The sequence below is a fragment of the Ylistrum balloti genome, unplaced genomic scaffold (assembly GCF_031769215.1).
Source record: "Ylistrum balloti isolate Yb309-2 unplaced genomic scaffold, AGI_CSIRO_Ybal_v1 Utg370088, whole genome shotgun sequence".
In the NCBI taxonomy this organism is placed as follows: domain Eukaryota; kingdom Metazoa; phylum Mollusca; class Bivalvia; order Pectinida; family Pectinidae; genus Ylistrum; species Ylistrum balloti.
In genome coordinates, this window is record NW_026782121.1 from 43,939 (window position 1) to 64,401 (window position 20,463).

Sequence of the window (20,463 nt, forward strand, 5' to 3'; positions counted from 1 at the left end):
TGAATTCTGTTAACGGCTAGAACCAGATATGTATATTCATAATGTAATATTATATTATTATCAAAAGGGATTACAAAATCAATTATTAAGACACTTTTAACAGCATTTGAGAGAATCAGCAGTACTCAAACTTCACAACACTACTCCATTCCTTCTTAGGATCACGTAGAAAAGAGGACAGAATGCAAGCCTTTACTCACCAATTGATCTCAGATCTATCATGCAGCTTGTTTTTCTAACTTTAATATCTCATTAACGTATCTAAACAATTATCTATAATCTACTGTTTTTCTTTCGGGGGCTGTTTTGCTTTTTTCGGTGAGTTGCAGAATGCTGTGATGAAAGGAAATAAAAAGCACCATTGCATTCTACCAAGTCTTCAACACCCAATCTTTTGTATGATGGCTATTCACCACAGTGTGACAATTATTGTTGTCTTACAAAAGTTGTGTGATATAATGTGACAATGGTGTTACATGTTTACCTTGTACCATTAAAACAGAATCATGGAGAGACGTCGGTGATTTTTCTATTTTGATGTCATCCTACCTCTCCACTCAACATAATATAACAGATAATTTTAACAATTTTCTTCTAATTTTCATTAAAAAAAAATCATTCCACTCCATCACAACATTGTGTCTATAATTTCAGCATCCATTCATTAAGCTGAAATACCACAAATATAGATATCAGCACATCCATTATCAATGTCACTTCTACATTTGTCCATAAATATTTTGTGCAACTTCCACTTTTGCAGTCACTGATTGTACCATACCCAGTTTTGCCCACCTTCAGCCGCACTAGTCAATTTTGACTGTAAATGATAGTGTTGTCCTTATTCATTCCACACAGGCAGTATCGGTGGCTATTGAACACAATGGCTTCTATCTTTCATAGAATTTTCTTTTTCTTGCTAGAAAATTCCCTCAACTCCATGGATTGTTATCAGCATTGGAATCGAGTGAATCTGAAATTCACAACAGAAGAGAACATTTTAACCAGTTATAAATTACAAGTTAAAGAGCGTTTTCTAAAATTTGTCTGGTTCTTTATATTTTCTGCTCATTTCATAATATTCCATAATAAGACCACAGTTTTAGTTCATGGCAGGAATAAGATTCAAGGACAATATGTGCTCTCATGGACAAACTCTAGTTACCGGAAAGGAAAGTTTTTGGGACAGTTTTTCTTCAACTGACAAAAAGTAGCCACTCAGACAAGGTTTACCAGGTCACCAAAAGAGCTAATATGTGATATTTCTGATTCTTCCATAATCGTTATTAATCACTGAAGATTTACTTATGTATTCAATGATGATTCTTATATGTGATGCATATTTCTTTATATCAGTGAATTTTTTCAGGTAACGTGCATAACGTTTGACAAGTAACGTTGTTTTCTCGCAAGTGGTTAAAATGATTGGACCACCTGAATCTGCAGGAAAAAACACCAGGTATCAATTGGTAATGATGCTAGACTGAGGAATATGTGTAGTTTGAAGGAGCAAGTCCTACATGTCCAAAACAGACTGGCTGGATATCACTAAGTTCAGAATTACTGCATAACTCAAGGTCTATGTACACATATATTTCCAGGAATGTTATTCTATTAAATACATAACTATGCATATGGAATATACGTAATTCATATTCTATAATTTTATTCTTGGTTGAAAAAACTGACATTGTAGTATGAGCTCTACACAGACCATTACGAACATCTGCATATTTGTTCATCCTGAAATATTTCCATGCAGCCTCAACCTGGTCACGCTAACAAGCCATAGCTTTACCTCTAAGTTGCTGAGAACTGCCACTCTGGCTAAGATTGGACCTCCGTAGTTTGACTTCTGTATCAGACATCAGACGCAAATCCTTCCTAGAGATTTTGACAGGGGTAGCATTGGCAGGAATGTGCGGAACAGATCGAGCAGAATTTGGACGCGAGCTTGACTTCTCTCCTTGCAGGGAATGGCTACATAATACCAGATCAACAGTAAGGAAACAGTGACTTCAATATAATTATCATACTTTCACCATGAGTAAAAAATTATCAAAGTTTATAGTTAGCACTAAAGTCCATCAATACTTAACTACATTTATCAATTCCCACTTTCTAAATTCTGTCTAGACACTGACGTTGTATAATCTTACCTGGTGTAGACACCGACGTTGTATAATCTTACCTGGTGTAGACACCAACTTTGTATAATCTTACCTGGTGTAGACACCACTCTTGTATAATCTTACCTGGCGTAGACACCAACCTTGTAGAATCTTACCTGGTGTAGACACCAACCTTGTATGATCCTACCTGGTGTAGACACCAACTTTGTATAATCTTACCTGGTGTAGACACCAACTTTGTATAATCTTACCTGGTGTAGACACCACTCTTGTATAATCTTACCTGATGTAGACACCACTCTTGTAGAATCTTACCTGGTGTAGACACCAACTTTGTATAATCTTACCTGGTGTAGACACCATACTTGTATAATCTTACCTGGTGTAGACACCACTCTTGTAGAATCTTACCTGGTGTAGACACCAACCTTGTATGATCCTACCTGGTGTAGAAACCAACTTTGTATAATCTTACCTGGTGTAGACACCACTCTTGTATAATCTTACCTGGTGTAGACACCACTCTTGTATAATCTTACCTGGTGTAGACACCACTCTTGTAGAATCTTACCTGGTGTAGACACCAACTTTGTATAATCTTACCTGGTGTAGACACCAACCTTGTATGATCCTACTTTGTGTAGACACCAACTTTGTCTAATGCTATCTGGCGTATGACCCTACCTGGTATTGAAGAGATCACCTACCTAATGTTGTCTATGTTTCTGTTGTGTGACTGACTGTGGTTCACTTGAGAATCTATATCTCCCATTGAACTCTGGACAGAGCCGTGTAAACTCATGTGATCGTCTCCTGTAATCATATATACACCACATCACAAATAAGTATGGATGATCTTCTGCACACACACTAATCGGTGGTGAACAGTCTTAAAAAATACTATACAGGACTGGTGTGTGTTTTGCTTTATTTAGTTTATGAAATTACAAGAAAATGGCTGTAAGACATGAACGCTTCCACTCTATTCATTTAAATATAGTAACAATGTACAATGAGGTTTTGACCCACACCGATGACTAGGTGCAATTGTTCATGTTATCATAATTAAGTGTGAATATGAACTAAATTTGTTCATGGTAAATAAAATATCTTTGGCGAATGCTTTAATCGCAGAAGTTGTCAAATTTGACCTTTGACTTTTTAACCTTGAAATCTCTGAATATGATGAAGTGTAGGACTTGGTGTTATAAGACTTTCACTAGCACGCCTATAAAAGGATAAGATATGGGTTGTTATAACACTGAATACACATATTAACATAGAGGCATCCATTGTATATGTTGAAAATTATACATATGTACTAGTAACCTCCTTTACTTCCATTAACCACACATTTCTAGTATTAAGGAAAACATTTCCCAGATATGTGGAGCTACTCAGTCACTATATATCTCTTAAAACAGAAAAAAATATTACTAACCATGACAATGATATTTGTCTAAATTGATTCATGCTTTGGTAATTAATATCTTTAAAAGCAGTTTTTCTGTCAATGATATAAATGAAAGATGCATCTGGATAACTAGGGCGAATGTAAACTGTGAACCAAATGCAGCGATCCAATGGCCAGCAGAAGTTTGAAGCACCTGTCACTTCAGTTTTCAAAACAAGGAGATTTAGCTGGAGTTAGCAAATGTGACAGCATTCTAAAGATATTTAATTATGATGTTATGGAATTCCTGATCACAGGACATACCAAGTACAAAATAATACTGGATATATTGATTATCTGACTACTCAACACTAAACTAGGTCTAGAACACCAAAGTTGATGCCATTGACTCCAGGATAAGCCCATGTATGACTTAATCCAGAGTGTTCCTCTTATAGAAATTGGTCATAACCTATTGTAAAGTTTACTTCAGTATTTGAATCAACCTAAATATGGCATACATCAGGGTCAATAAGTTGTGAACAGGACGATAGTGTATGATCTGCCTGTACTTGGAGGGGAGCTTTGTAGGAAGCTGTCATAAGCTTTGCTATTAAACATCTATTAAATCATCATCATTTTCTTACAATACAAGACCATCTTATACAAAACAAGTTATTACATAAACCTAATATTAGAAACCATAGACATTTGACAATGATGTAATATCTGTGTCTACAACATATAGCGATTTGGCAAAGCAAAATCTGTTTGTTTGGCCTGTTGCGTAGGAAAGCCCTTCTAAAATTTAACAGGGTTTTCCAGCAAATATTGATGATTGATATACATCATTATTAGGTACAAACCTAAAGCACCTGATGCATGAATCTCTCGTAACTTTCTCTTCAGGTCTCGACTAGTTTTCTTGTAATAGTAAAGTTCCTTTTCAAGCTGTTGATACCTGTATCATATAAAACAGGATGTCAAAACAGTTTCAATCAGAATATCTGTCACATTTTTTTATCTACACTTTTATATGTAACAATAATATAAAACTTCCCTCAGTCTAATTATCCCCTTCCTCTTTAGTCCTTTTTTTTATAACTTGTGTTATTTAGTTGAATTCCTAAACGCCTCTCTTTATGACTTAGTTAGAGTCTATAATATCAGACTGAGACCCCCTCCTGCCCTGTCCACCTCTTTATAACTTACTTAGAGTTCATATTATCTAACTGAGATCCCCCTCCTGTCCTGCCAACCTCTTTATAACTTACTTAAAGTCCATATTATCTAACTGAGATCCCCCTCCTGCCCCACCCACCACTTTATAACTTACTTATAGTCCATATTATCAGACTGAGATCCCCCACCTGGCCCACCCACCTCTTTATAACTTACTTAGAGTCCATATTATCAGACTGAGATCCCCCTCCTGCCACACCCACCACTTTATAACTTACTTAGAGTCCATATTATCTGACTGAGATCCCCCTCCTGCCCCACCCACCACTTTATAACTTACTTAGAGTCCATATTATCTGACTGAGATCCCCCTCCTGCCCCACCCACCACTTTATAACTTACTTAGAGTCCATATTATCAGACTGAGATCCCCCTCCTGCCCCACCCACCACTTTATAACTTACTTAGAGTCCATATTATCAGACTGAGATCCCCCTCCTGCCACACCCACCACTTTATAACTTACTTAGAGTCCATATTATCAGACTGAGATCCCCCTCCTGCCCCACCCACCACTTTATAACTTACTTAGAGTCCATATTATCAGACCGAGATCTCCCTCCTGCCCACCACTTTATAACTTACTTAGAATCCATATCATCTGACTGAGATCCCCCTCCTGTCCTGCCCACCACTTTATAACTTACTTAGAGTCCATATTATCAGACTGAGATCCCCCTCCTGTCCTGCCCACCACTTTATAACTTACTTAGAGTCCATATTATCAGACTGAGATCCCCCTCCGTCAACCACTTTATAACTTACTTAGAGTCCATATTATCAGACTGAGATCCCCCTCCTGCCCCACCCACCACTTTATAACTTACTTATAGTCCATATTATCTCAGACTGAGATGCCACACCCACCTCCCCCTCCTGCCCCACCCATCTTTATAACCCCTCCTGCCCCACCCACCTCTTTATAACTTACTTAGAGTCCATATTATCAGACTGAGATCCCCCTCCTGCCCCACCCACCTCTTTATAACTTACTTAGAGTCCATATTATCAGACTGAGATCCCCCTCCTGCCCCACCCACCACTTTATAACTTACTTAGAGTCCCACCCACCACTTTATAACTTACTTAGAGTCCATATTATCTGACTGAGATCCCCCTCCTGCCACACCCACCACTTTATAACTTACTTAGAGTCCATATTATCAGTCTGAGATCCCCCTCCTGCCACACCCACCACTTTATAACTTACTTAGAGTCCATATTATCCGACTGAGATCCCCCTCCTGCCCCACCCACCACTTTATAACTTACTTAGAGTCCATATTATCAGATTGAGATCTCCCTCCTGCCCACCACTTTATAACTTACTTAGAGTCCATATTATCAGACTGAGATCCCCCTCCTGCCCCACCCACCACTTTATAACTTACTTAGAGTCCATATTATCAGACTGAGATCCCCCTCCTGCCACACCCACCACTTTATACTGCCCCACCCACCACTTTATAACTTACTTAGAGTCCATATTATCTGACTGAGATCCCCCTCCTGCCCCACCCACCTCTTTATAACTTACTTAGAGTCCATATTATCAGACTGAGATCCCCTCCTGCCACACCCCTGCCCACCACCACTGAGATCCCCCTCCTGCCACACCCACCACTTTATACTGCCCCACCCACCACTTTATAACTTACTTAGAGTCCATATTATCTGACTGAGATCCCCCTCCTGCCCCACCCACCACTTTATAACTTACTTAGAGTCCATATTATCTGACTGAGATCCCCCTCCTGTCCTGCCCACCTCTTTATAACTTACTTAGAGTCCATATTATCTGACTGAGATCCCCCTCCTGCCCCACCCACCACTTTATAACTTACTTAGAGTCCATATTATCAGACTGAGATCCCCCTCCTGCCCCACCCACCACTTTATAACTTACTTAGAGTCCATATTATCTGACTGAGATCCACCTCCTGCCCCACCCATCTCTGTGATCTGTCGCATTAGCAGTTGTATCTTCTGTTCATACTCCTTCTGTTGCTTGGTCAGTCGCCGGTCAATGTCCACCTGTGACCGCTGTAAGGAGGACTCCAACTCATGGATCAGTCTTTCCTGTTCATCTATCTTCACCTAGTGATAAAATCAGTCAGCCTTATGTCAACCTTTATCCTCAAAATTATATTGTGAAAGAATGCATAAAAATTATCACATTCAAAATAACCAAGTCAGAAGGGTCTTCTCTCAAAATTGAAATTAATCCTTTGCATTTAGAGTTTATTTCAGAACTTGCATTAGTAATTTTAAAATGTTTTTCTTAGGATTTACAACGGATTATAACTTTGTTATATAACCTTAAATTCAGTTGATCCTGTCAAAATTACTTAGTTATTATCTGGCATGGTTTTATCAATGTATAATATAGCATCTAGTAGAAAATAAAAACCTATCTTACCTTTAATTTGTATCAAAACACAAAGTACAACAAAACATAGACTAGCTGCAACTATTTAAATGTAATCCATGGTTTACTCATGAACAACAAAACATGGACTTGTCATTGTGTAGAGGTGTTTCCTGACTTACTCATGAACAACAAAAACATGGACTTGTCATTGTATAGAGGTGTTCCCGGCTTACTCATGAACTACAAAACATAGACTTGTCATTGTATAGAGGTGTTCCCGGCTTACTCATGAACAACAATGTTTTTATACTTGTTTCCTGTCTTACCCTTATACAACAAAATCATGATCTAGCTACTGCTCAAATGTCAAACTCTCACCTCTTGCTCACTGTTGTGGAGACTCATTTTGCGCTCCATTTCTCTAAGTGAAATGACCTTGTCAAAGTAGCGTGACAGGAGCGTCCTTGTCTCTGCTGTTGACAAGGAGTTCAGACGGTTTATCATGTTGTCTTCACTCTGTGGATAAACAATGACAAACATCACATTTGAATTTTGTCTCTTTAAGTGAGGGGTCAGATCAGAATTTTAATGACAGTAAATACTACCGGGTTGCTGCTTTCCAATTTTTGTACTGTACCTGGGACAACATCTGTGAGTGTCTGATCTCCAGCTGACGACTGTTAATGTTCTCATTTTTATAATCTATGGCCGCATCAAGGGCATCAATAGCTTCGTCCAGTTCAATCATCCTATAATAAACAGACAAAATAACTTACACACCAAAACATTATTGACAATCCACAAACACACAAGGGACTGTTTGGGTAATTTTTCTATGGTTAAAACTTCTCACTCATTTTGTTGGTGCCTCGTAAAGACATACTATGCCTACACTAAACAAGGACTAGATAAACAAACATTACCAAAACTTTTTCTGTAACCTACCTTCTCTCCTCCGGGCCAGACAGAATCCGCCCGTCTTGGAGCTTCTTCTCCAGTACAAGCCGCTGTTTGTTGAGTTTTTCACGATTGTCTGACAGTTTCTGGATCTCCTCCTTAACGTGTGCCCGATGTTCCTCTGGTGTCTGCGCCAGTTCCTTACTTTTCTCCTCCAACTTTTTGTCCACAGAGTCCAATTTTGTTGATACCGTTAAGATATTCTACCAATGTCAACAATAGATAAGGGATCAAATAGTCAGTTTCGGCAGTCACTAAAGTAACATATAATAAAAGGAACAGTTCAGGAAGTAAAACATTTTACCATAAACACTAAAACAGATGTTCTGACGAGAGATTACCTTGTTAATAACTTGGCTGGATCGAAATCTTTTCATCTCTAACTCACTCTTCTCGGCCAACATGTACTCCTTCTTGGTAACGATGGCCTCTCTTTTCTTCAGCTCCTATTTAGGTTAACAATTGTAACAATCATTATATCAAAGACATAATATGTATATAGATATGTGTTACTGAAAGAAAAATTTTAATAAAAATCATATACGTTGTACCCATGATAACACCTATCAATACCAGTTATCATGAAAAGACAATTTTTAGTGTTGTTAGTAAAAACTGTTTTGATAGTATTTTAGCATATAAAGTTTTGATTGACCTATGACTTCTGATAACAATAACATATTGTACTTCTGTAAATCATCCATAACTTTGGAATTCAATACAGGAAAAAACCTCCTATCTGTTAAAGCTTGTCATTTCCCTTGTAATGTCTTAAGAGTAAAGATGATGATGATGATGAGGATGATGATGATGATGATATGTATATGAAGGAGGATGATGATGGTTATACATGTATATGGTGATGATTGTGTATTGATGCTGCAGCTGATGATGATGATAACAGTATAATGATAACAATGTATACATAGTTGATGATGATGATGATGATGATGAGGATGATGATGAGGAGGAGGAGGAGGAGGAGGAGGAGGAGGAGGAGGAGGAGGAGGAGGAGGAGGAGGAGGAGGAGGAGGAGGAGGAGGAGGAGGAGGAGGAGGAGGAGGGGGAGGAGGAGGAGGATGTGAGGGAACATGTGTGTGGTTGTTTTTTGTCATATGTGATGTACATATAATGAAAATTCTTTAAAAATAAAAAGTTACCAAAAAAAAAAGAGTAAAGTTAAAGTCAAGCGGGCCAATCAGAATGTTATGAGACTTAGTAATGCCGCAATGGTCAAATGACAAGGTTACAGTTGGTCACAACAGAGACTAGTACTGAATGCTCTGGTCCCATTGACCTATTGACCCCTTACCTCCTGGAGAGCCTCCATCTGACGTCTCTGTTCTACCACCTTCTCTACCTCATTGTCAAGCCAACGCTTCTGTTCTTCAATCTTGTCATGATCCTCACTGAAAACAACATCAAGCTTGATTCAAGATGTCTACATTGGATACCACATCTGATCTGTTAAAGGATTTTGTTATAATGTCATAAAATCTAAATAAATGAACAAGGGTAATTATCTGTTTGAGACCTACTGAGTATCTGAGGTAATGAAGAATGAAGAGAGACATGGTCAGGACCAAGTGATCAGTTGGACAAACAGGAGATAATCAAGTAGGTGAGTTGGAAGAAGTGAGGTTCTATTCTGTACAGAAAGGTGGAAGGTTCCCAAAGGAATGATAGACAAACAATAGGTGTTACTTACATATTGATAGGAGGAAGAGAACCACTCCTCAGCTTTCTTTGAGCTGCTGCTATCTCTTCATTTTTACGCTTCAGAATTTTTTGCTGCTGTTCATTTTTCAACTGCAGTTCTTTCACTCTATGGACTTCTTTCTGCATTTCTCTCTAAAAAGCAATTAAAAATCATGTTAATTTTTCGTGTAATGGTATTAATGAAAAATTTACAGACATACAACTGTGATGCTCTATATTCTAAAACTCTGATGAAAAAATATATAAATAATAAATTGTATAACTATATTCTTCACTCATGTATCCTAGATATCAGAAACACTGGTGCTGCATTATATCTAAAACAGGAAACATAAGAAGTGGAGAAGCCAGTATGTATTCCTTGTATATCATAAAAGCAGATAAGACAGTACACATTCAGCAGATATTACAAAGTCCCTTTTTGGTATGATTTTATATCAGTGATGATTTCCCATTACAATGTATAAGTAAAGGACATAAGGTTTCAAACTTGTCGGATGAAAAACGCTTATGTTATTCCAAAGGTTAATTTGAAGATAACACAGAAAAAACCCAAAACAATTTGATGTGTTTAAACATTAATTAATTAAACAACAGTACAAAATCTTGCATTTTTAATCATATTGACTGCATGTGATCAGTGAACTTGTCACATCAGAAGCCTGCCCCATTGAAATGTTAGCAGTGTCTCAGAAACTCTTAATCCAAATCTTGTAAACACTTGCAGACATGTTAGAGGACATGATGAAATGTGGGTGACTAGAAGCATCAGGGTGACACAGATTTTCACATACCTCATGGTTCAACCCCATCACCTTTGAACATGGAATAATGTTATGCTCATATTTCATGAAAATTTCGAAATGCCCAATGATAATATTCTTTGCATTTATTCAATGTTACTTTTTGTCATTTGTTTGTTGTAATCAAGCTCCAACATCACAACATGAATATCATGTTTAACTTCATCATCATATCTGTCTTACTTGTAGAGAAAATGTCTGATAAAGAAAAATATACCAACAACACATTTTTACTGTTCAATTAAACAGGCAAAGGGTAACTGTAATTATGTCATTATAATTAAAGACTTTTTTAATTACTTGTAATTGTTTGCAGTGAAAGTTTACAGTGTAATTACATTTCAATAACATATTTTTCTCTTGCCTGGAAAAAGTTTAAGAAAATGATTTGTATACATTTCTCTGATCAGGAGTGTTCATACTGCCTTAGACTGCTCAGAGGGTGCAACTGACTTGATCTGATTATTAATTTTGTGAATTAGTTCAATGTTGTAATTAGTAATTACAGAAAATTAACCCAAGTATTTGATCAATAATCAATTACTATTTTGAGTAATTTAGCCCCTGCCTGCAATTGAATCACTGCCCAATGTGTCCAATCAGACTGGTAAATATAACACTAAATACTAGATTAAAGACAATAAAACTCACCTCCAGTTTGCTTTTCCTTTCTGTTTCTTCCTTGAGGCGTTTATTTAGAGATTCTTGTTGCTGTTTCATTCTGTCAACATTAAGCTCCAGGTCCTGGATCCTGTTAACAGAAATATCACAGTCACAGCATCATATACTTATATAGAATCTACTTAATATTGGTTTTCAATTTTCCAAATTGGTGTCCTTTGATTCTCATCCCATTCAAATTATTAGCACATGTTCAGTTTTAAAGTTTGAAACATGGCAGTTAGAAAACATAGGTTTTTTGATACAATTATTGTAGTTTAAAAATAACCTTTGACATCAACATACATTGGTCTGTTGCAGTTTGATGTTTCATCTTAGGGTATAAATAATGACAAGACTTTGTTGATCAAAGACTTTATCTCTTCATTAGAACTAATACTTTAAGATACATAAATGTATCTTAAGTTAAGTCTTTTGAATTGTTTTTCTGGATACTCTAACACAACCTCATTCTTGTACCCTTCCCTAACATATTTGCTGCTGATGAATGTATAATTCTAAAGCTCTTTAACCCTGTCATAAGTTTCCTTACTTTTTCTCATTCTGCATTGTAAAGTTGGCAATTTTCTCAGTGTCTTTCTGTCGTTTATGTAGAGTTGATATCCTGGCTTTAGCACTTTCAATTTTTTTCCTGTATTCACTACAATAAAATATTAGGAATGTTGTCATGATTCATTCTAGGTTTCACATACTTCTAAGTTAATTACTCTATTGGTAAATGAAGCATGAATAATTTGACATACTGAACTAACCATCAAACATTTCCAACCAAACCTTACTCAGAGGAAAATATTTTCATTAATATATCTCAGTCTTACTTATAATTCTTAAAATCGATTTGATAATTATTTGAATGAGAATGCTACATACGATTGCAATCTTTGTTTTTCTGAGGACTCTTGTTGACCTTTGGCCTCAATATCTGCCAGAACCTTTTGGGTCTCTGAAAGGTCACTTTTCACTTTTTCCTTTTCCTGGAATAAATCAGGGAAAAATATGAAGTTTAGAGTTTAAAAAGCACACAGAATTTTCATATGTGAGAAACAAAAGCTTTATCACTGGAATGTCGAGATATCACAATACTGTTTCACCCAGTTGAATGGAATGAACTAGAGTAAAACACCAATACGTCCAAGTCAACCGGGCCAAATGAAATATTTGACTAATGGTTCAACATAGCCCTGTTTCGGTGAATGGAGACATTATTGACACATAGAACAGACTTAGCTTTTACATGTGATCATTATTCTGACACATTGTGTTAAAATCATGGTTATCACTGATTAGGAAATATTATGTCCTTATTGGTTACAAACAATATATGTAACAGTGCAGACCTTTTCTAAAGCTCGGATTTTTTCAGCATATTGTTTATTCATGCTCTCAGAGTCCTTTCCAGTCTTCACAAGTTCTCTAATCAGCTGTTCCTTCATCCTAGAAGCAAGTACACATGTCAACAGTCAGATTCTGGTTCCATAGGAAAATAACAAAAGATACACATTAGGTTGAAGAGAAAATGTTGTCAATTATGTAATACTGCATAACATTTTCAAATTACAATAACGCTAAATTTTTACTTGTCTTCAATGCATAAGAACCTTTTCTTAATGGCTCCTTTTATTCGAACAATATCCTAAAATTCATGAGGAACAACATAGATTTTAAAGAAATTTATAAATTTTCCCCATTTGGTTGCACTCCTCAAGTCCAAGGATGCCAGGACCACCCATTTATATGAAATTAATTCCCCTTTCCCAAGCCACCTCAGACCAATTTGGTTAAAATCTGCTCAGGTGTTCATAATTTGTAGCGATTTCCAGGAAAAGTTGACAGACAACGGACGCATCACTGACTTAACAAAATCAAAATGAAGACTATAAGATATCTATTTCGAATAACAATCTTTGCAAATAATTGTAACATAAGGCTACCTATGAATTCTACATTTTACAAGCTACTACATTATTTAATCTATGAAACTGTGTTAGTATTGACATACTTGATGTTTATGGAGAGATCCCTCATCTTCTGCTGTGACTCAATCATCTTCAGGTTCGACTCCTTGATCTGACGTTGTGTGTTAGTACTTTTCCGTAGTTCCTCACTCTGTTTCAGGAAATGTCCTTCTAGGTCTCCCGCCGATGAAGACAAGCTGGACCGTACTGAATCTGCCCACAAATATATAATAATATGTATAAAACAAAACATACACTCAGAAATTAAATTGCATTGTATGACGTTTCAATGAGGTCTGTCCAGCGAAAATCAATATATTCTTTGGAAACAATTTCAACAACTTTCTTAAAGTAACAATGATCTTGACTTTTGACCTCAGGAACTGTGTAGCAATCTCTTTGGTGGAGAAGTATGTAGTTTGAGTGGAAATTGAACTTATATAACTTGAGATATTGTTTGGAAACAGATGTCACACTGACTTATGGACTGAGGCATAGCTGGGCACTTAGATTACAATATCCTATTCTGATCCTCCATTAATATTACCTGGCCTGCTGAGTCTGATCTCTGGAATGTTCACACTACTGGAATTATTTTCTTTGTTCTCCTCTGTTTTTCTCTCCTTTCCAACCTTGAATGTCCCTCTTCTGGTGATCCGTGATCCAGATCTAAATATATACAATAAAGTCCTACTTATCTTAATTTTTAAATCTTATAAACTCTTTCTAGAGAAAATACTGCATTAAAACGTAAAACAAAAATTTGTTACTATGGAGAAAGATTTATGTCTTCTTGTATAAAAATAAAACATTTTCAGGAGATCAAATGTACATATGTCCTCCCGTCATTCTCCTCCATGTTTGCTACCAATGCGTTAACATAGCTTCCCAATATAAGAAGTCCTTTCCCTCTCAAACTGATGCTTTTTATATTTTTTTGACTATTTGCTACAATTAATACTGCTCCATAAATATGTCCCTAAATTTACATACGCAGAGGCTGTTCTCTCCTCTGGTGGCTCGCCAAAATCTGGATGTAGGACTTCATCAGTGTCCTCTAAACGGCTCACCAACAGCTGACTCCGTGCCCGGAAACTCTTCATCACTCGCTCAAGAGTGAACAGGGCAGGACTTGTCTTGATGTTTCTTGAAGGGGGTCGCAGACCAGAGTTGATCTGGATTATGAATGATAAAACTCAAAACAATGTACATAAAATTTCTTCTGAACATATTTTTACCTGACATGTCAATTTCAATTGTTGTTTGGCATATATAGTCACTAATGATCAGCTTGGCCTACCATATCAATATATGAGTATATATATTTTGAAATATCAATGCTTAATCACTAGCTGAAAGATTGCAATGTACTTCTTTGAAATACAAGAAAAGCCTTTTACAAAGAGACATGTATCTGATGCTGTGAAATGAAATGCAACAATATTATCATTTTGTATGAGAGATCTTATTTTTGATGTATATTCCAAAGTGCTGTGAACAATAAAAGATAAAAAGTAGGCACTAAGTATCAAAACAAGGTATTATAGGGCACTTCATCCAATATTACTGTCAGCAGATAGAACACTAAACATTGCTGAATATTATCTGTATACTAACAGTATCAGGTTGCCGATGCATGTGGGCAGGAACAGATTTTGGCCTTCGACCAGACAAAGGAGCTGGCGGTGCACTAGCTGAGACAGCATCATCATCCAGAACACTGCTCTCGCTGAGGAAGGTGTCCTGAGAATAGACAAAGATAGGTAACCAAATTTTCACTGTTAAGACTAACATTTTGATGAACATGGATTATAAAACAAATGTTTCCAGCTTTTATTCTTAATTCCAAATTTTATCATTCAATATCTGAACTTTAAATCTGTAAAAAAAAAATAAAATGGGAGCTGTGATCACAACATGATATACCTGTACTCTGTTAACAGCCCTCTATTTAATATATCTAAAGAGTTCATTATATTCACCAAGAAGATTATTGAATCATGGCAAGTAATCTAAGGTGGTTGTTGTAAAGTTTTAAGGGCAGATAACCCCATTTTATTCTGATTTAACCATATTTTGGGACTGAGCGTTTGTGTTAAGTTCAGATTTTTCCTGTATCAACTGAATTTTCCATAGGGTGTTAAAGCATAATGTGGGAAGAGAAATCTTCAGACATTTTTATGACATTCACTTGTGAAACAATAACAAAGCTGTTAAAGAGATTAGAAACTAGAGATGAAACATCAAATAAAGAACAGTTCATAATGTGCATAGTAATCAATAAGTGTTTAAAAACAAGAGGCTCAATGGGCATATATAGCTCCCATGTGTTTGAGAAGAATTTGTGGAGTACCTGGTAAAGAATTTAAGGCATCTGACCTGAGAGAATTTTAAAGTGGCTCAAGGTAATTCATTTGAAGGAAATTGGTTGCCCATGCCCCGGAATGCTACTGGTAGAACAGTAGGCCTAATATCATGAAACTAGGCCTTTTGGCTATTGAGAAGATGTTGTTTTAAGGGAATAGCTGACACTGAACAACGGACGCCACACCATGTTTAAGCTTGCTTGCTCTCCTGACAGGTGAGCTGATGATGTTCAATGATAATAAAAATTAACCAACATCACTTTAAGTGTAATCCTTTGAACTTTCAATAATTTGTGTGAGACAGTGTAGCATACCTATAAAGAAAGCAAATGAAAGGTGTAGAAAAGAAATATTTGTCAGCAGAAACTAAATTATCAGATTAGGTCTAATAGATTAGTGGTATAAGGCAAGGTTTGTCTACATATTTAAATATCTCATACAAGGAAGTGATAGAAGTATCAAAGTTAAGACTAATTTCTAGATAGAGCCATCCAATATATTTATCCTCTGATACTCCCTGAAAATTTTCCTCATGAAATATCTAAACGTATAGAAATTTAATTTAAAAGACAAGAGTACCACAGTGTATTATAGACAACAGACGCATCACTTCAGAGTTACATTTTAAAAAGTGAAAATTATGTTCAAGGTTTGGTTGAGCTTCCAATTTCTTTATGTCCTATTAACAAACAGGATCACGACGGATTTGTCAGGTTTGGATGGTAGAGGAAAGTCTGAGTTCCCATAGAAAAATCACCGACCTGCGGCCAGTACCTGGCAACTGCCTCACATAGGCCTTGACCCCACAACCCAGAGGTGGAGGGTTAGTGATAAAGACAATCAGATGCATGAACTATTCAGCAACTTCTGCCCCTTGTTTTCAAGGACTGATATTTCAACACCGGTCGTATGAGCCAGCTAGCAGAGAGAGAGGCGAGACTTTACACTGGTTCTAATGAGCCACTTGGCAGCAAAAGAGGTGCGACTTTAAACCAGTTATAATGAGCTAGCTAGCAGGAATTGAGACGTGACTGTACTCTATCAATATGGCAATTTTTAACATATAAATAATATCAAATGTACAAACTATCTAAAAAATTGTGTGTACATGAGAAATGGTAAACCTGAAAATAAATTATCCTAATTCAAACTGAAATAAGTAGGTATTACCTTTAATTAACCCTAAAGTTTAACTAGTTCTTAATGAAATTATGGAATACAATATCTAGGAATGATGCAGAAATTTAGTTGAAAAATTAGTGTGTGTCAAAACTACATACTATGATACATAAAAGTGGTTTACCTCTGTCTGTAAACAAAAAAAAAGCAAAAATGTAAGTCAAACTTGGAAGAAGTAGAAGTTAGTAAATATCATCATCATCAAGCGGTTTTTTTCAAGCTGGTTTTTGCAAATTAAAAATGATTAAAACTGAAAGCATGATTTTAGATTTCAGATTTATAGTTAAATTAAAAAATTAAATACTACACTTGGTAAATAAAATTTTAAGAACAGATAAAGGATAATATAATCTTCTCATGGATTTTTTTTTTAAAACAGGTTTATCTGGATAATAACATGTTAATTTTTCAGTTTTTTTTTTCAGAGTAAAGCTGTTAGTAGTTTTCCATCTATTTTATCCTTGGAGTTTTTTTATTTTGTCTGCCTGACGTTTACCTTGAGAGCTCGTTGAAGTTCCTCAATCCTCATTTGCTGTTCCAGTAACTGTTGTTGTTGCTGTTTGATCCGTTCATCTGCATCTAACAATTCCTGATCCCGCTGCTCTAGGATGTTCTCCTGTAAAACAGCATACAATTGTACTTCACTGTAATTATCATATTAAATGTAGACTAAAGTTTAATTTATTTGAAAGTATATACTGGACTTGAATTATAACATAAAAAAAAGAATTCTATATTTAATTTTAAAATAAAAAATTGCAAATATTTAGATAGTAGAACTAAAGGGTAAACAATATAGACCCAAATATTGTGGCATACGTACAAACTCCTCCAGTCGGTCCATCATCTGAGTGTGGTCTCTACTTTTCTCAGCAAAGATTTCCTCATCACTCTTTAGGTCTTCCTTACACTGAAATTAATTATTCATTCGCAATAAAAACCCATGGCTTTTAATGATAGTCCATATTTTGGGCCTATCCCAGCTGTGTATGATAAAGTATAGTCTGTATTCTGGGCCTATCCCAGCTGTGTATGATAAAGTATAGTCTGTATTCTGGGCCTATCTCAGCTGTGTATGATAAAGTATAGTCTGTATTCTGGGCCTATCCCAGCTGTGTATGATAAAGTATAGTCTGTATTCTGGGCCTATCCCAGCTGTGTATGATAAAGTATAGTCTGTATTCTGGGCCTATCTCAGCTGTGTATGATAAAGTATAGTCTGTATTCTGGGCCTATCTCATCTGTGTATGATAAAGTATAGTCTGTATTTTGAGAATATTCTGTCTCACCTTAGTGAGGTGTGTCTGATAACCTATAGTACTGTCTCATCTTAGACAGCTGTGTTTGATAAACTATAGTACTGTCTCACCATAGAGAGCTGAGTCTGATAAAATATAGTACTGTCTCACCTTAGACAGCTGAGTCTGATAAACTATAGTACTGTCTCACCTTAGACAGCTGTGTCTGATAAACTATAGTACTGTCTCACCTTAGACAGCTGAGTCTGATAAAATATAGTAAGGTCTCACTTTAAAACAGCTATGTCTGATAAAAGATAGTACTGTTTCACCTCAGACAGCTGTGTCTGATAAACTATAGTATTGTCTCACCTTATAAAGCTGTGTCTGATAAAATATAGTAAGGTCTCACCATAGAGAGCTGTGTTTGATAAACTATAGTCCTACCTCACCTTAGACAGCTGTGTCTGATAAACTATAGTACTATCTCATCTTAGAGAGCTGTGTTTGATAAAATATAGTACTGTTTCACCTCAGACAGCTGTGTCTGATAAACTATAGTACTGTCTCACCTTATACAGCTGTGTCTGATAAAATATAGTACGGTCTCACCTTAGACAGCTGTGTCTGATAAACTATAGTACTGTCTCACCTTAGACAGCTGAGTCTGATAAAATATAGTAAGGTCTCACTTTAAAACAGCTATGTCTGATAAAAGATAGTACTGTCTCACCTCAGACAGCTGAGTCTGATAAATTATAGTACTGTCTCACCTTATACAGCTGTGTCTGATAAAATATAGTACTGTTTCACCTCAGACAGCTGTGTCTGATAAACTATAGTACTGTCTCACCTTAGAGAGCTGTGTCTGATAAACTATAGTACTGTCTCACCTTAGAGAGCTGTGTCTGATAAAATAGAGTATTGTCTCACCTCAGACAGCTGTGTCTGATAAACTATAGTACTGTCTCACCTTAGAGAGCTGTGTCTGATAAACTATAGTACTGTCTCACCTTAGAGAGCTGTGTCTGATAAAATAGAGTATTGTCTCACCTCAGACAGCTGTGTCTGATAAACTATAGTACTGTCTCACCTTAGAGAGCTGTGTCTGATAAACTATAGTACTGTCTCACCTTAGAGAGCTGTGTCTGATAAAATATAGTACTGTTTCACCTCAGACAGCTGTGTCTGATAAACTATAGTACTGTCTCACCTTAGACAGCTGTGTCTGATAAAATATAGTACTGTTTCACCTCAGACAGCTGTGTCTGATAAACTATAGTACTGTCTCACCTTAGAGAGCTGTGTCTGATAAACTATAGTACTGTCTCACCTTAGAGAGCTGTGTCTGATAAAATATAGTACTGTTTCACCTCAGACAGCTGTGTCTGATAAACTATAGTACTGTCTCACCTTAGAGAGCTGTGTCTGATAAACTATAGTACTGTCTCACCTTAGAGAGCTGTGTCTGATAAACTATAGTACTGTCTCACCTTAGAGAGCTGTGTCTGATAAAATATAGTACTGTCTCATCTTAAACAGCTGTGTCTGATAAACTATAGCACGGTCTCACCTTATACAGCTGTGTCTGATAAAATATAGTAAGGTCTCACCATAGAGAGCTGTGTTTGATAAACTATAGTCCTACCTCACCTTAGACAGCTGAGTCCGATAAAATATAGTAAGGTCTCACTTTAAAACAGATATGTCTGATAAAATATAGTACTGTCTCACCTCAGACAGCTGTGTCTGATAAACTATAGTACTGTTTCACCTTATACAGCTGTGTCTGATAAAATATAGTACGGTCTCACCATAGAGAGCTGTGTTTGATAAACTATAGTACTGTCTCACCTTAGAGAGCTGTGTCTGATAAAATATAGTAAGGTCTCACCATAGAGAGCTGTGTTTGATAAACTATAGTCCTACCTTACCTTAGACAGCTGTGTCTGATAAAATATAGTACGGTCTCACCATAGAGAGCTGAGTCTGATAAAATATAGTACTGTCTCACCTTAGACAGCTGTGTCTGATAAACTATAGTACGGTCCCACCTTAGAGAGCTGTGTTTGATCAACTATAGTCCTACCTCACCTTAAACAGCTGTGTCTGATAAAATATAGTACTATTTCACCTTAGAGAGCTGTGTCTGATAAAATATAGTAAGGTCTCACTTTAGACAGCTGTGTCTGATAAAATATAGTACTGTCTCACCTTAGAGAGCTGTGTCTGTAAGTCTTTGATGGTTTCATTCTCTACTTCCTCTCTTGTCAGGGTAGATGGCACTTTATTTTTTATCTGGTGAACAAGATAACATTAAACAATATCAACGTAAGGATCTTCATTAGAACTATGAAATATGATTTTTTTTTTCTCTGTTTTGACTTTCAGTACCTCATCATCTTCATACAACAAACAATCAAAAAG

At 36.4% G+C, this 20,463-nt stretch overlaps 1 protein-coding gene across 1 annotated transcript in view; it reads right to left on the reverse strand.

The window, feature by feature from the left end:
* Positions 1-932: 932 nt before the first annotated feature.
* The window catches only part of LOC132549896 (kinesin-like protein KIF27), a 31,995-nt gene continuing 12,464 nt past the window's right edge, over positions 933-20,463 (reverse strand). Inside the window, exons 14-36 of the mRNA XM_060213871.1 lie at positions 20,251-20,334; positions 17,622-17,708; positions 17,279-17,414; positions 14,871-15,016; positions 14,247-14,428; positions 13,801-13,922; positions 13,298-13,460; positions 12,636-12,732; positions 12,169-12,272; positions 11,831-11,938; positions 11,269-11,368; positions 9,804-9,946; positions 9,408-9,504; positions 8,437-8,541; positions 8,084-8,298; positions 7,776-7,887; positions 7,517-7,654; positions 6,674-6,864; positions 4,392-4,486; positions 2,840-2,945; positions 1,799-1,980; positions 1,306-1,440; positions 933-973 (exon numbers count right to left, since the gene is read on the reverse strand). Coding sequence (XP_060069854.1) covers positions 933-973; positions 1,306-1,440; positions 1,799-1,980; positions 2,840-2,945; positions 4,392-4,486; positions 6,674-6,864; positions 7,517-7,654; positions 7,776-7,887; positions 8,084-8,298; positions 8,437-8,541; positions 9,408-9,504; positions 9,804-9,946; positions 11,269-11,368; positions 11,831-11,938; positions 12,169-12,272; positions 12,636-12,732; positions 13,298-13,460; positions 13,801-13,922; positions 14,247-14,428; positions 14,871-15,016; positions 17,279-17,414; positions 17,622-17,708; positions 20,251-20,334 — 2,889 coding nt within the window. The remainder of the gene's footprint in view (positions 974-1,305; positions 1,441-1,798; positions 1,981-2,839; positions 2,946-4,391; positions 4,487-6,673; positions 6,865-7,516; positions 7,655-7,775; positions 7,888-8,083; positions 8,299-8,436; positions 8,542-9,407; positions 9,505-9,803; positions 9,947-11,268; positions 11,369-11,830; positions 11,939-12,168; positions 12,273-12,635; positions 12,733-13,297; positions 13,461-13,800; positions 13,923-14,246; positions 14,429-14,870; positions 15,017-17,278; positions 17,415-17,621; positions 17,709-20,250; positions 20,335-20,463) is intronic.